Here is an 18,548-nt window from a genome sequence, read left to right as displayed (position 1 = left end):
CTTTATTTTGTACATAAAATTCCTCTGCTGGTCCAATTATAAATTTTCCCAACATAACTTAAGTGAAAGATTATAACTTACTAAAATAAAAAATTAAATCACTTACTTAGATGATAACTGAATGATAAAAGGTAGATGAATTAATACTGTCAAAAAAAAACAAGGTAAAATAATGTTCTACCATTTGTTTAATCATTCCTCTCAATTTTTATGATTATAAATAATACAGATTTACTAATGCAGATGGTAGATTTGAATAAGTAAATAATAAACAGACACACAGGAATATGTTAACAATGAAGTTCAAAACAAGCCACAATATAGTTTATACACGTAGGAGAGATGAACTCAGAAGGATAAATAGTAAAAGAAAAAAATTAAAAATTATTTACTTTTAACATTTTTTCTTAAAAAATATACATGTACATATAATACTGCATTATAATGGGAACCATTCCACTTATTCTACCATTTCGTAAACTAGTTTCAATTTAGAATAATTCTTCATTGTAGCTTTAAGTATAAAATGAAAATCTTCAAAACTATAAAATAATGAAGTTAAAATTCAAAATAGAATAGTGTTGGCCTACTGCATTACAAATAAAAATTAAACCTTTGAAAATCACCAAATAAATTCAGTTACTAACACAAAAGACATATTAGTTAAATTTACAAAGCATTTTTATGTAGTAAACAAAATTAACCATTTGGTCTATGAATGGTATTTTTATTTTATACAAAGTGTTTCATCAAGAAAAAATCATACAAATAGGTCCAGAAATGTTTGTTTTCGAGTTTCAACTGCTGAAAGATTTCAATTTCATTTTTGTCCTACAGATACAATAATTAAATTTATCTTTTTATACTACTTATGGTAAAATATTCGAATATTTATGTTACACGACCTGAAAATTATTAAAAAATGTTCCCAGAACTTTATCTGTAATATTCTATGAGAAAAGTCATAAAAATGTAAAGAACTGATTTTTGGGTTTGGTGCAAAATAACTTTGTTAAAACCAATTAACAAATAAAACTTTGTAACAAATGTTTTTAGAGAATTCAATTCTGAGAAATTGATCTACTCGTAAATACGGTCAATAAAAAAACAAGGACTAGTTTCATCAATTTGGCTTCAATTAAAAATTGTACAAGTAATTATGATCCGCTCATATTTACAGTTCAGAACTGAATTGTAACTATTCTTTTATTTATAGTTGCATTACAATTAATGTCATTAGCAACTTATCATTGTAATGTACCAGTAAATTAGTAGTTTTGAACAAACTCAGGTCGACTACTTCTGAGACATGTGGTTAATTGAAAACCAACCACCAAAGAACAACAGTAGCCACGATCTAGTATTCAAATCCAAATAAAAGTAACTATCTTTATTAGGATTTGAACCTGAGAACTTCAAATTTGAAATCAGCTGATTTAAGACAATGATTTTACCACTAGACCAACCCAGTGGGTTAACTCTATCTTAATTTACATTCTACTCAACATATGTTTAATAGCAGTACACCTTATTATTTCTTTTAGTTAAATAAGTAATCTTCATAAAATAACAGTTATAAAACTATGAAAAAAAGAAATAAAACTGGTAAATAAAATATACAAATCTGCACAAAAAAAAATTTTTCTTTTTGCCAGTCTATAATATTTTTATTCACCTCCTGATTCTTTCTATTGCAATGTGATTATTTGCTTGTCTTCTATATCCTTCAATACTTTTTGTACCATGTTTGTACGCTTAACTATTTTATGCTAAAAAATATTATTTTATCTAATTTTCAAATAATTTGAATGTAATAATTATTCATTTTATTTCATTTGATTTTCATTTCTTTTGATTCACTAAAACTAGATATAAATCATTGCTTTTTTAACACCATGTAACAAATGGCTGGATTTATGTCCAAAATTTTTACATCTGTTATTAGTAAACAAGTTTAATCATGTGTCTGTAAATTTTTAGTTAGTATCAGTAATAATAAATCATTAAATACTCTATCTATTTTACACAAATAAATATTTAAAAATGCAAGAAAGGATAATACAAATTCTTTTCATTATTTCTGAAAGGAATTTACTCAAGAACATTCTTATAAGACTGCGACAAATGTGTCGATATATATTTTTTTTCTGTCTTCAGTCATTTGACTGGTTTGATGCAGCTCTCCAAGATTCCCTATCTAGTGCTAGTAGTTTCATTTCAGTATACCCTCTACATCCTACATCCCTAACAATTTGTTTTACATATTCCAAACGTGGCCTGCCCACACAATTTTTTCCTTCTACCTGCCCTTCCAATATACATATATTCTACCTGTCGATATATACATATGTTTTACTATAGATGCAATATTGATGTTAAAACCTTTTCATGCAGTAAATATAAATAATTTCAAGAAAATAGATAACTGAAATAACAAAAAAAAATCACTACTGAGACAACATACTCTATATCAATAAAAATAATAAATATTTATATATTGCCAATTTATATTCAGTGCTATAACATGCATAAAGATAAAGATAAAAAACAGTAAATAAAGTAAATAATTCTACAGTACTGCATAAAATAATTAATCTATTACACATTGCTGTCTCATAATAATAAATGAAATATCTGATTAAAAAAAACTAGGTTAAAAGTTCACTACAGCATGTTTATTAATTATTATCATCATCTTTAATGATTAAATGTTTATAAAACTGTTTGATTAGACAATTTTTTACTGCAATCAAACTGATCAATTGACAATGATTAAAATGGCATACTTGTTCTAATTTATTAAACTGCTATTTATTTTAAAAGATAACAAGTTTTAAATAACTGCCAGTTATTTTAAAAGTTGAAAACTAATTTTACTTGTTAATTAAACAAAACAAACTAATATAACTTTATGATACAATGATCTGAAAACATATCATTAAAAACAATAATAATATTATTATTATTATTAAAATACAAGAAAATATTTAAATTTATACTATTTCCAATATTAATAATAAATATTATTAATATTAATTATTATATTAAATAATAATATATAATATATATTATATATTTAATATATATTATATTAAATAATATATTATTTTATAATATAATATTATTATAAAAATAAATTAATAATAAATAATTTAGAAGAATTAAGTTACATAATGTATGTTTTGTTTTTTTTTTTTTTTTATTTATCAGGCATCGACTACTAAGGTCACTCACTAGCCCTTGTCAACTCGTAAAATAAAAACACAACCAAAAGATAATACACTAATGACATGTAAAAGCTCCCAGTCGGCACAAAACAGACAGAAAACAATAAATGAATACATTTTTCCTCCGGACATAGAAAAATTTGAAGGGGATGCTGTCCAAAATTAAATTCAAATACTGTTCAAGAGACCCACTGCAAAAAGAAAAGACAGCAGGGCTTTGACAGTGCACTCATCGTTTCGGAAAACCTTTATTCCCCCTCTATTTTAAACTGACGATGAAACCTTCATACACACGAAATTTTCCAGTAAGGGTTTGATTGTCAGTGGTTTCTGACACTCGCAAACAAGTTGTTTTTTGCCAGTTAATATATAACTAGATGTTAGGTTCGTATGTCCTATTCGTTATTCGCCTTGTTATAACAACTTGTTCTCTCCACATGATCATAGAGGGACTTGACCACTTGCGAGGAGAGTCCTTCACCACACTGTGAAAGACTCTGCGGCATTGAGTTTCATTGTAACCCTCTCCAAAATCTGTGCCATTCATGACTGACACAAGCAGAAACTTAACATCGCCAGATCTGACGGGAATTTCCTCAGGCTCAGGCCCATCAACAGTTGCTCAAGCTGCCTCGTCTGCAGCCTTGTTTCCAGAAATGCTGGAATGTCCTGGGATCCACAGTGTGAATCGTTGCCCTTTCCTGCTTTGCACTTAGCGCAGTGCAAGTATCACTTGCATCCATGGGTTCATTGAGCATGCATCCTTTCTTTTTCCTATTTAGCCTCCAGGAATTACCTTTCACATATTACTTCAGAGGGTGATATGTGTGAGCGCAAATAAGTGTACTCTTGTAGTCTCAGTTCGACCATTTCTGAGAAGGTGGTTAATTCAAATCCAACCACCAAAGAACATCGGTATTCACGGTCTAGTATTCAAATCCGTATAAAAGTAACTGCCTTTACTAGGACTTCAACGCTGGAACTCTCGACTTCCAAATCAGCTGATTTGAATTTTGGAAGACGCGTTCAACACTAGAACGCGTCTTTCAAAATCAACCCGGTGGTTTGAGCACGCATCCTCGAGTGTCTGAAGACCACTCATACAGTCGTTGCAGATACAAGAGGACGTTACACGATAGTGCACACAATACGTCAGAGCTTGCCAGATGGCATACAACTCCGCAGTATAAACAGACGCAACAGCCAGTAGGGACCACGAATGACTAACGCCTACACAATAGAAGGCGCTGCCAACCCCGTGCGCTGTCTTAGAGTCATCCGTATATAAAACCAGCTCATAATATCTCGAAAACAATGAATTACCTCCCGAGAATTACATTGCTTAAAAGGTACTAAATCCAATCGACAAACAGTCGGCCGAAGTAGCCACGGTGGTGATTCACATAACGTTGATTCAGCAACTCTGGGAAGTACTATATCGTACTTATTCATCAATTCTTGGGCTCTGATTCCGGTCGGCCTGGTTTAGTTCTTACGCCGGTTGTAAGCTCCTTGGAAAGGATGTCTTGTAAACGCCAATCTATTTACATGATACGGCGATGATGTGACAGTGACCGCAAAGCGCAATAACAGGACGTCTCTCCAAAAAAGGAACGAAAACTATTCATATGTAAGACTATCGACGGGACTGGTGCGAAATGCTCCAGTCGCATATCGTTTTCCGGGGTTTTGTGCGACGTCTAAGGCTTTTAAACAGATCTTCCGACCCGAGGAATAAACAACGCAGCCACAGTCGATTCGTGATCGTATCAAGATGTACAAACGTATTAGGACTTCTCGATCCGATCCCCAATTGATATTCGACATACATTTGAGAGGGCGGACGGATAGACGGTTGGGCGTGTCCCGGAACATTGATTCTACTTGCGTTCCCCCAGTCAGCCGCCTCCCACAGATTTAACCCGGGCCAGGGAGTCAGGTACTGCCTGACCCACGGTACCGACATCCCAGGGCTCGCACGTAGCAGTAAGAGCTCCGATACCCTTACCCATGGGGCAATCCCTGCCAAAGCCCGAACTGACTGACTCACACTGGGCGGCACAAGACTTCGGCAGAGCAAGTTCTGAAAAATACCATTTTCCTCTTGGCCGACATAAGAGAAAGTACCCAAGTACCATGTCGTTGCCCTCCCCGGACGTGTGCGTAGACGTTAATAAACGGACGTGGGATTGGATTTATTCGGGACATGGTTTTATTAAAGTACAATTTAAAAAGTTTTTAAATTAATAAATAATTTGTCTCACTTTTGATATACTTAAAATAGTGTGTAATTAAACAATTTTTATTAGTTTTAATAGATATTGTTTTGTTTTTATTTTTCAGTGCAAGTGGAAGACAATATGAAACATTTGAAGAAACACCACCGATGTCGACATATTTATTGACCTTGTTTGTATTTCAGTTTAAAAGGGAAATCAGCCGATCAGATTCTCCTTTTGAAAAGTGAGTGCTGTTATTTTATAATAATAAGTATTATTATTATTTGAACATGTTTGTTAAAACCATAGCATATATCATTATGCTGTATATGTTAATTTAAATATTTTATGTTAATTTAAATATTTTATATTAATTTATGCAATGTGTACGTTTTTCAGAGCTTACGTTTAGCAAATTTATTAACTTTCTACTAAATGATATATTATAAAAGATATATTTCAATATATCTTTTCCTTAACAGATTTTATCAACATGTACATAATTTTGCTTTAATCAAAATTCCTGTATTAACTTCCATACGGATAGATAATTATATGAAATTAACACTAAACCAAGAATTAAACTCGGTCCTACTGTGTCACTTGGTTGTTCTGTCATTGACTCAACCAATCAAGTGGTGGAACAACTAATAATACTATTATCTTCTATTAGATGCTTAATTGTAAGTGTTTTATTGCAAACACCGCACACTGGTCTCTCTTCGCCGGTTAACAAATATGAATTTGTCAATCGCGTGTGACCGAATCTAAGTCTGGTCACAGCTACTTGTTCACGGCGAGTCAACTTAAAGTTGCTTTTCCATTTATATGGAGAAGTTTTCACTGAGTTTAATTTTGTATTTAAACTCTCCAAGAAAGAAAATATGAAATTGCTATTCCTGAGACACTAGCAATTTCCACAAAAGAAATACCGCCATGGCTTTTGCCAGCGGTAAATACAAGGTTGGATCTCTCTCAGGAAGAAATAAAAAAGAAGGCAGCAGTGATCATCCAACAGGAAATTTCAGCCACCGTCAGTAACTATGAAGAACATATCAGAATTTATACTGACGGCTCTAAAACCGAACATGGTGTTGGATGCTCCCTGTATGTAAATGGAGAGGCCCACTATTGGAAACTGCCAGATATGGCCAGTGTATATACGACAGAACTTACTGCCATTCAGCAAGCTCTTCAGTACACAGAACACTATTGCGAAGAGAGAGTGCTAATATGTTCCGATTCTCTAAGTGCACTTGTTGCAATTCGGAACAAAAACATTAAGGATGTCCTAATTTCAAACATCCTGTCCATTTTATTTGTTTTAAAGCAACGAGGACAGCGATGTGTATTTATATGGACTCCAGGGCATGCTGGTATTACAGGTAATGAAAGTGCAGACGAAGCTGCCAGAAAGGCAACAGTCTGCGATGATTTGGATGCATTTCCTGCAATGGTCATTTCTTAGCTAATCATGAAACTCCTTTAACAGTGGATTTACCAGTAACTCCACTAATGAAGGGATTGTATAATTAGTTATGAAAATACTTCTAGAAAAACAATTTCCATATTACTTGAAAATGAATCATTAATAAATTTTCAGCATGAATATACAGTGCAGGCCTCATAATTGAATAAACAGCCTACCAAAACAACTCTTTTGAAAAGACAGCTAAGATTACAGTCATCTAAATAAACTAATGTATAATAAAGCATTCAAATAATATTTTAACTGCTAAAAGTATGCAGATAAAAATTAATCAGTGGAGTATAAAGAAGAAGAAATATAAAGAGTGTCACTACTCAATCTGTAAATCAAATAGTTCTATATGAAGTAATACAGAGCAAATTCAAAAAATAAAGCTTCTAAATACAGTTTAAGTATAGATCTAAGTAGTATGCATTGACTAATTAAGTAAGGAATGTAAAAAAATTAATAAAAAAAACCACCCTCCACAAATTAAGCACCCACATTAGTGGAATTTGCTGTTCCCCACAATTTAATGTATTAAAATAATTAAACTTTTTTATTTAAGGTTTGTCGGTTGGGCTGTACCTTCAAAAATTTCTCAAATGATTTGGAGCCAAACAATTATTCCACAACTCACAGATATAGCAGAAATGTATTTCAATGTTCCACTGCATGTACCTAAAATGGACCAGATAGCTTTACCAGAATTTGTGGTAATTGCAATGGAAAACTGGGGAATCAATACTTACAGGTAAGCAGAATGTGATATATTTAATAAGTAGTAAGATGCATTACACATTTATAAAGTGGCATCTAATTAAACATTTTTAATAAAAAATATTTGTCAATTAAAGACAAAAATTAAATTAAATTCTGAAAATTTGCCAATCGATTAGAAAATACTTCTATTTTCTTTTATCAACGTATTCAATGTACGTTTTATTCTCAGTCAACTGCTATTGTTAATGTTATTAACAGTTACCTTAAAGTAGTAAGAAGAAGTAAGAAATGATAAATATGACCAAAAGTAAACAACATAAGTAGCCCACATCCAATTTGAAGTGCTGTTTTTGCTGGTTTTAGTATGTTTATACAAATAAAAACCATACAAATATAACCTTTGATTTAAATTTTTTTGTTAACTTCTCAAAACAGCTACAAACTTCATCAAATCCACCTACAACAAAATAAAATCCGAAGTGTGGACTTGGAACGAAGCAGTTTCAAAATGATCCACTTCAAAAAAATAATACAATGAATTGACCCCTTTGTATTATTTACTTTTTTAGTATTTGTTATGATAAACATTTCATTGTAAAATTTGCATAAAATAAAATTACTTAGGACATAAGCATTTTATAACACAAAAACCAATTTCTACGAATCCTGGTATATAAGCTGAAATTTCAGACTCACAAACATAATTAAAAAGAATTCCTTTTGGCATGCTGGAAGGTGGAGGTAGATTTCACCGTTGCTACATAGGGGATAAAAAAGGTTTCCACCTTAAAGTTAAGAAAAACTTCAAATTTACTCAATACAACAACGGTTGCATGTGAAAAAAGGTTTCAAATGTTTAACATATGACAAGCGCCATTTTCTTACAATTCCAGCAACATTTTAGTGGAATGTTCCCTTTGCCTATTAAGGGAGGTATGATTTTATTATCTTCAAAACCCTTTTTTGCCACCCCTCTGGGCCAATGGTTAGTGATATCAAAAACCTTTACTTTTACTTACATACATTTTAGGCCCTTATCCAAAGAATAGTAGAAACTTTAAATGAATTCGATATTTTACTAAGTTATAGCAATATTTTGTTTTTTTGAAAAAGCTCCCACCATTTCCACACCCATTGTCTGATTTTGGCCATTAACAAACTTGACCAAGATTTTGGGACGAGTTATTTTTAAGGAACAACTTGAAAATGATTGGCGCAAAATTACAGCAGTTATCATGTCCACAAGAAAGTGAAATATATATATAAATGTATGTATAAACTTTCGAGCTGACAATGGTTTTGGGGTCTAGGGGATGTGAAACGTGAAGATATGTCAACATTTTCTGGAAGTCAAATCATGGTACCTATTACAATAGGTAGGTTTCTTATGCAATCTACCTAAAACAACAGGGTGATTTATTCATAATGATTAAAGTAAAGTTTTCTTATTTAACTAGAGTAATATAATATAAATTTAAAATAAATCATGTAATAATACGTTGCAAATAAAAATTAATATATAAATACATATTATTAGGCGATTATGCAGCAGATGTAAACAGATGCAGTACTACTCCGAATAAGTCATTCATTTACATGTCAGTAAATTCTGCGATAAATGTATAGAGTAATAAGAGTTGAAGCGTTATCTTAACATACAAGATTCTAGGATAGATCAAGCAACATTTAAATGACTCAGTGAAAAGCAACATTATAATAATGTTGTACGTTATAATTATTTTGATGGACTACATTATTATGAAATGATATTTGATATATATTTTTAATCACCTTTACTTTATTTTATTATAATACATAATTTATTCATCAGTGTTTTACGGTAAAGTTTCTGATCGATGAGGTTTATATGTCGATGAATAACATAACATATAGCTACTCAGTTTTCATAAACCCATTCTGCTATATAGTTTTCTATTCAGGTCAACAAGTTTTGTCTGATCACTTTGCACATCTTGAATGATGGCTTTTTTATTTAATACTTTCATTTTTCTCTAATCATAAAAAATTTGTTGCTAAGATCTTACTTAAGTCATATTTCACAGTTACTTTCATTTTTCTTTTTACAAAATCTAAAAATTAACTTAAAGACTTGCCCTTCATACAAAATGTACTATTAAAAATGTTAGATCGCAAATTATAAAATGAAAATATAAATTTAATATTTAATGAATAAATGTAGTTTAATTTTAATCCTCAAGAAGGTGTTCTGAAATATGGTATATCTACTATGTTGTCCTTTTTTTTAATATTATCTGGATGCTGGCACATAAGCATTTCCCACTCTTACCTTCCTTGTGAACTTGAATCAGCTGCCTAGTGATTTTTATTTTTCTTGGAATTGGTTTTGTCAAATACAGTCTACTACAACATTCTATACCACATTGCATCCAATCATGTAACTATTTATCAAGAACTTTATTTCTTATGCTTCTTAACTGATGAATGCTTTTGACAGATTTATTATATATAATCATTGCTTTTAATGCTATTTTTTTTTAATTATATACCTTTACTTATACAATTATTAGTAAATATTAGCAAAGTAAATTAAGAAGATATTTGTTCTAAGAGGTAATTTATGGAACATTCAGATTACAGTAAAGTATATGAACCAAAGGGTGTGCACAATTACAGATCTAAATTTATGTTAAACAATGTTGAAAAAAAGGCGTAATAAAATTTGAAAAAGTTTACAACTAAAATGAATTGTGAAAATTTAACTAAAGAAGTTCATCAGTTCAACCCACTTTTAATTACCAAAATGATACTGTAAAAGGTACTAATGTTTATATACAATAAAAATTTTGAGATGAATTTCATCGCAGGGCTTACTGTGAATGAAACAGCAAGGCAAAAAAGTTTTTCATTGATAAGAATGCTCTTTTTAATGGCACAAAAGTTGAAATTTGAGTTTTGGACAATGTTCATTGTGGACAATGGTTGGATATAACTGACATTGCAGTTTATATTAGTTGTAATATTTCTTTTTATTTGCTTGCTAAGTTCTGATGAAAGAGGCTAAGAGAAGTAAATCCCAATTTATATAGATAAGCTATCAGCATTTAGATCATTTTTGGTAAGTCTGTGAAAATTTTAAGTTAGTTTTTAGTATTGTTGAAGTAGATGAAGGTGTTTTTTTCCAATATAATTGATAAAAAACTTGAACCATTCTAAAAGTGGTTCATTTTTCACCTAACATTAGACAAAAATACAAGCCATAACCGATGTGTAATAAAAACCAATAAAATAAATAAACATAAAAAATGATAATAAGGAAAAATTTCATTGATTATCAAATATAAATATTAAAAGACAGGACATGTATATCAAGTTCAACATAAACACTGCATGCTGACTGGTATTTAAATAAAGGTAAGTGTTGGCTTGAGAGTTAATAATAGTACAATTTGTTCAAAAAACAGATGCTAATCAGGACATCAGGACTACATTTTCTAAAGTGGCCAATGTATTGTTTGTGATCACAATGAATCAAATGATAATATATATAAAAACAATATTGTTAGAATTAATTTACATTACACTCATAAATTGAATTCTGCTTGAATTCCACAAAACATCCTATAAAAAATTAAGTTTTATTTATATACCAAGTTTAATTTTACAATAGGATTTTGGTATTCATTTAAAAAAAAATAACAAATTTTAAACTGTGTAGAAGTTATTTTTTTACTCAAATTTCACATATTAGCTTTAAAAGAACTGAAATAAATATCAAAATTGATAACAAAATATGAGGAAATCTACATTTTGAAAAATTTTTAAGAATAACTTCACCGTCTTAAAATTACTTTTTATAAAAAAAATTAACTTTCAATTTTACTAAATCAATAAAACATTTGTTTTAAGGGAAGAAAATGTCTTGGCAGATACTGAAACATCATCAACACGTCAATTACAAACTGTGGGTCGTTTTACTGGGCACGAAGTATTACACCATTGGATTGGTGATCTTGTTACTCTAGAATGGTGGGATTATTTATGGATACAAGAAGCATTTGCAATGTACTTTGAATATTTCTTCCCTAATGAGGTAAGTTAAAATATTTTTACTTTTTTAACATACTAATACACATTAATGGGCATCAGACAGAACAGTTTACAATTCAGTAGAACACTTTCCCATACCAAACAATTCCACCGATGGCAAACCAACTCTCACACTGGCTCTTTAATTTCTGGAGAAAAAGCAACTTTTGTTCCAGCTTATATTTAGGTTGGTCAATTCAAAATCATTAATATGCTACTTCTAAGAAAATAATAACCACTTTGAATTAATTTATTTCATTTCATGGTTCCTTTGTGAATAGATTGTTTCTCGCTATCCATTCCTTTCATCTATCCATCATTCCCTCTTATCTAAGGTAAATTACATTTTGTCTAGACAATTGCTGAACCCACCGACTTGGTCTAGTGGTAAACACGTCTTCCCAAATCAGCTGATTTGGAAGTCGAGAGTTCCTGCATTCAAGTCCTAGTAAAGTCGGTTATTTTTGCACAGATTTGAATACTAGAGCGTGGATACCGGTGTTCTTTGGTGGTTAGTTTCAATTAACCACACATCTCAGGAATGGTCGAACTGAGACTGTACATGACTACACTTCATTTACACTCATACATATCATCCTCATTCATCTTCTGAAGTATTATCTGAAAGGTAATTAATGGAGGCTAAACAGGAAAAAGAAAGAAAGAAAATTGCTGGATCTGTGTTAACAATATAACCCTTCGGGTTACAGCATCACGGTATTTATATGGCCAATGAGATGATCTGCACATATATTATTCTAGTGATTATGCTTTCCTATCCGATGGTTATACGAAGTCCAACATAGGAGTTATGGTCATGTTAATTATCAAATAAAGCTGTGCTTTCTTATCACAACTAATAAATACGTAAAAACATATAAGAATAAAGTACTGACACATTAAAGTTACATTTTAACATGTTAATTAAAGCAGATAATCATTTAAATCTTTTTTTTAACATTATTATATTTTTTTGTTCTTATTGCTATATTTTAAAGGTAAAAGAATATCTTTTGAATGCAATAATTACTACTTTTTAGTTATAAAATGTAAAAACAAAAATAATGATTAAAAAGTCATTTTTAAATGTATTTTTTATTTTTATTTTGCATGCTAGCATTGATGAATAAAAATATACTGCTAAATATTCACTGTTGCAGCTGTTACAAACAATTAATAAACTAATTAAAAAACTCATTGTTATTATAAAAATTGAATAAAATGTAAAATTAATTTCTCAGAAACAAAGTTGGTTTTTATCATAGAAAATTCTGTAGATATTTTTTATATACTTTAAACAACTTCTGGGTAATACAAGACTAAAGTAGATAATGCATAGCTCTCTCCCTACATCACATTTTTACACATGCGATGTAAACTCACAAACAATAGTTTGCCTTTGGGCATTGTTGTTTTGATCACTTTGGCATAATTACAAAATGTCAAATGGATCAACAGACAGCTGTTTTCTTAGAGGGCCTATTTTAGAAAACAGCTGTCTGTTAGAAAACTGCTTAGTTTGCCATATTTTTTGGGTAAGTTTGCACAAAGGTTACTGAAATTGCAACTGTGTCCATTTTTTGTTTGTATTTTTGTATAAAATTAAGATATTTTGTACAGTAAAATCTATAAGTCAAGCAAAAACCGTCAATATTCTGATACTAAAACCTAAATTTCAGCAAAATTTGTGCAACATACTTTTATCATAAACATTAACCACATTCGATCTTTTAGCTTGCAAACATTTTTATTTTTTCTGGAATTTTTGTTTATGAGGATTGATACCATGTGAAATTAATCATCAAATCAATGTAACTCCTTTCCCATAAAAAAAAAAAATTATTAAGTTTTACTTTGAAATGTGTAAATGGCATGCTATTGTCCGAGTTACTATAAGGTAACATCAAGACAGATTTCAACACGGTACAAAGATTCGGTTTAATGATTATATATTTATGAGCAACTGAATATATTTGTCACTATTTCTACTTTTTATTATAAAATGTTATTACTGAAGAGCAATAAAATCTGCAAACTCAGAAAACCAAATCAGTATAAACTAAATAATAAATTATTTACCTATTACTGAAATAGAGAGTCAGTTAGATTAGATTATAAAAATAAATTAATACCACAAAGATTAATAGAATATAATAATACCTTACCTTTATAATGCTTCTAACAGTTACTGATATAAAGTATGTAACCTCCTGCTAGAAAATATGACCTGAAACATAATTTTTAATTAAAAAAAGAAAAAAGGAAATAGTATTTTATAAATATATTGGTCAAATAATCACATAAGTTTATGTAAAATTTTATTTAAATTAAACACAAAAATGTTATAATTATACGGGAAAAATTTATTCAAGAAAACTAAATAATGTAATTAAAACTGCAATCACTTGATAAGTAGTTTTGTAAACTTACTGTATACATATAAACCTGTTAACATTTAAAATTTACAAATTTACAATGCAGCCTGACCTTTTCTTTAAAGAACTGAATAATTGTGAAGGTATGAAAACAAAAATTAACAATAAAACAATATATACTAATTAGAAATAAAAAAAGTACTATAGAGGTATTAAAAATGTAAAAACCTGTTACGTTAACATTAAATTAATTTAAATTTATTACACTATCAAGTAGTTAGAATCATATCATCATTAATCAACTGCAATTGTCACCATTTTGAGTTCTACACCCAGTTATGTGTTTTGGTCACTTTTATCCAGTTTACATACCATTTCGAAATGGTCAAACAGAGACTGGCCCAAGATACTTATTGATAAAAGGTGTAACTGGGCTTACATCCAGTTGTGAGGCATTAAAAAAATTAAATTATTAAACTTTAAATGATTTGCTTTTAAAATACTGTAAATTTTTCTTCCAAGGGATTTTTGACAGCTAAAATTAGCAGCACCTTCTTCAGTGTAATTAATGAAAATATTATTGCTAATAGTACCAACCCTTAAAAAGGTTAACTTCTCAAGTATAAAAGCATTGACAAAATCAATATGTTAAATGAATAAACACAGCAAAGATCAAATATATTATTTAATTGCATACTTAAGGAGTTTCCTAACCTTTTTAAAATTAATTCCAAAAAGAACAGCAATACCAACCACATCTCATAAGACGAATATGCTACTAATTAGCTATAAAATATCCTTGGAAAAATGTTCCAATACGCTGAAAGAAAGTTAACTAATTAATCATTTTAAATGTTATTGCGTTTTAATACACTACTCAATAGAAAAATAAATTAATGAATGTTTAATACATGAACATCTTGTACAGAAGTAATGAGATAAAACTGAAAGTGATAAAAAAAGTTCCATATGCTAGAAATTCATAATTCCAAAATTCAAATTTTTGGAAAATTAGTTAGAATATATGGTTATTACAAAAGACAAATTACTGGTTTTATTATGTATTAATTCTTACATTAGAGTTCCATGAATAGATTGTAAAAATGAACATAATGAGAGCAGACACATTTTATTTGCTGAGACACATAGTGAGGGCTAAGAAAAAAACATTCCTTTTAATCCTTAGTGTCACCAAATTTGATAATTGGCCAAAGAAAGGGAAGAGGATGACTCACTTCTACCCATATACATACATATATATATATATATATATAATAAATAACAACAAAATAACCACCAAACACAGTAACAGAACCTAAAAGTCAACTTCCACAGGATCTCACATCATCAGTCAGTACAAAATTACATCAAACAAAAACAAAAAATAAGTAAATAAAAACTTATAAATTTTGAAAATATAAACCCTAACAACAACAAAATTTGAACAATATAACTAATCCAACTGGAATGATAATAAATTTAAAACATCATGCAACTACATTTGTAAACACTGTTACCAACTGCTACAACCAACTATGTCTTTAATTAAATCATCATCTTCAATAATGATCTGTTGATTAATTATTTCATTCTTTTGTTTAAATTTATAACTTATTTTTATAATCAGTAATACTATGCTCACACAAGTGGTCAACCATATTAGACACACCTCTCTTTCCATTCCTGTAAGCATTGTAATGTTCCATAAATCTCCAAGATCTGTTAGTTTTACCAATATAAATTTTTATTACCTGCATTACATTTAATTTTGTACATTCTTCTTATATCCTCTCTATCACTTTATTATTTGAATTTTCACAAAGTTTTATATATATGTTATGAATGTTTTAAGTTTTAATTGCAATTAGTTTAAATTGTTTTACTTTATTTTATAGAGGAAGTTCCTGTGCTGATCCCATAGTAACTTTCTTAAAGATAACTCAAGTGAAAAATATTTTAACTAACAATTAATGGTCATGTAAATGAACTAAAGATATTTTCAATTTATTTATAATTATTATGTAGTGCCTTTCATATTTTCAGACAAAAATTAATAAAAAAGTTTAAATAAAAGATAAAATGTTTTTCCACATTCCAGACAATTATCCTGTCATACTTACCAGTAATTAATTAACCTTGTTTCTCTTCATTACTTTTCTTATTTTAATTAAGATGTAGGATTTCTATACAAATATACTTTTTCATATAGGCTATACTTTTTCTAACCTTTACCTACAACCCCACCAGGTTGGTGTAGTGGTGAATGCATCTTTGTAAATCAGCTGATTTTGAAGTCAAGAGTTCCAACATTCAAATCCTAGTAAAGGCATTAACTTTTATATGGATTTGAATACTAGTCACAGATATGGTGTTCTTTGGTGGTTGGGTTTCAATTAACCACAATTCTCAGAAATGGTCAACCTGAGATTGAACAAGACTATACTTTTCATCCTCTGAAGTAACACCTGACAGTGATTCTCAGAAAGCTAACCAGTAAAAAAGTCCTTTAACAAAAGATTAAATAAAAAAAAAAAATTATAAAAAAAGTTAAATTAAAACTTAAAAAAGATTCTGTAAAAAAAAAATTATTCAAATTTTGACTTTTTGGAGTAAGCACCAAATTAACAGTTGACAATTTTGTTTGTTTTTAATATGAGTTAGACCTTGAAAAGTAAAAAAAAATTTAAGAATTACATAATATTATTTTTACATTTTAATTTGTTAATTGAAGCTGATTTTACTTGGATTTGTTTACTATCTCAATTTATTATTTAAATCAATTTAATACCAAAACAAAAACAAATTATTTGCTTTTTTTCAGTTTAATGTAACATTTAATACAAGGTAATATAAAAAACTGACAGGAAAATCTCTGTATTTTATACTAACAGTTGTTTAAAAGTAATACATCACAATTATAGTGATAATTTATAAAAATTTTAACCATTTATTTTTTTTATCATAAATACTTTTTCATAACAGAAACTTAAACATAAGATTTTTAAAAAAATTGAAATTTTAAAACTTCAAAAAGATTATCTGATATGAAATCTGTAGAGTTTACTAGCACTGACAATGGATCTATTATAGTTATACAGAATAAGTAGGTCAGTAATATTAAGAGATAAAGCAGCATAAATAAAAAATAATACGGTGGCAACTTGTTAATGCCCAAGAGAAAATCACATGAATGTTAATGGTAACTGCTATTACCTGCAAGAAAGATCTACTATCTGTTATGAATCTTGAAATATTAAAATGTATTCTGCTTCATTATATTTTATTTCACATCATTATAATAAGAACAGATTTAACTGCAATGCTTTTTATTCTATGCATAATTATGAGGAAATTATTTTATGCACAAACAAAACATAAATTTTATTTTAAATTGATTACAGATGGACCCTTCATGGAGAATGATGGATCAATTTGTAATAGATTTAAATGTGGAAGGTTTACAAGCAGACAGTATAGATACACCATTAACTACTCATGTTATAACTCCTCAAGAAATAACATCAAAGTTTATGGGACTAACATACACTAAAGGTAATGCGTTATTTTAAACCGCCATAAAATAGAATTTATAATGATATACATATAGTAACAGATGCTGCAACAAAGTTCTATGAATACCAAATATATGAAACTAATTAAATTTATCTACTGCATAGACTGATACATTTCTTAAAGATCAACATTTTGTGAAGGAACAATGAGATTTTGACTTAGAAATATTTATAGAATTATCATTATAGCTGTGCTTATTAGTAAATATAACTTAAACATAGGAAATCTAAGATATCACAAAGTAAAAGAGACTTTGACATCTGCCTATTGTTAATGATACTAATAAAGTGAAAAGATAGAATTTTTCTATATTAAAATTATTAAATATCAAATGACTAAGTTTTAAATTAGAGGAAGTTTTTTTCTAGAAGTCTTTTGGAAAACATATTGTAAGTATTGAAAGATATGTTTACCACCTAAATCACTGATAAAAATTAATTTTTATAAACACTTAATAACAGATGGAGTGATATAATTTTTTTGCACAAACCTTTCCTTCTTGTAGAATAAAAGAAGTTTTGTTTGTTATAATTCATAATTTACTGAAGTAAGCTTCAGTGAATAAAATACGTACAATCTCTAACAAGGTACTTAAAGATAAAGGGACCAGACTTGGATTGTACTGTATTTTCAGTCTGATACCACAAAAAAGAATCTTAACATATAATCTTTTTTAATTTAATACCTACAAAGAATAGTGGTGATCTCTTATAATATCATAGCAGAAGAATTTATCTTTAAATATAAATATACATGAAGGAGGTTTGTACTAAAATTATATAAGAAACTCTACTTATATAAGCATTTCTGAGTGTTTTATTAGATAAGTTCTCATGGGATGATCAAATTTATTTCATCTGTAACAGAATCAAGCTATATTGTTTTGCTATGAAGC

General features: G+C 29.0%; 1 protein-coding gene across 1 annotated transcript in view; it reads left to right on the top strand.

Annotated features, from left to right (window-relative positions):
• The window catches only part of LOC142330227 (aminopeptidase N-like), a 149,934-nt gene that overhangs the window by 100,388 nt on the left and 30,998 nt on the right, over positions 1-18,548 (top strand). The window contains exons 4-7 of the mRNA XM_075375380.1: positions 5,571-5,690; positions 7,483-7,668; positions 11,526-11,709; positions 17,482-17,632. Of these exons, the coding sequence (XP_075231495.1) occupies positions 5,571-5,690; positions 7,483-7,668; positions 11,526-11,709; positions 17,482-17,632 (641 nt within the window). The remainder of the gene's footprint in view (positions 1-5,570; positions 5,691-7,482; positions 7,669-11,525; positions 11,710-17,481; positions 17,633-18,548) is intronic.

The sequence above is a fragment of the Lycorma delicatula genome, chromosome 9, assembly GCF_047948215.1.
Source record: "Lycorma delicatula isolate Av1 chromosome 9, ASM4794821v1, whole genome shotgun sequence".
NCBI classification, from domain to species: domain Eukaryota; kingdom Metazoa; phylum Arthropoda; class Insecta; order Hemiptera; family Fulgoridae; genus Lycorma; species Lycorma delicatula.
The sequence above is the reverse complement of the archived record's forward strand: the minus strand, read 5'-3'. Positions and strand labels throughout refer to the sequence as shown.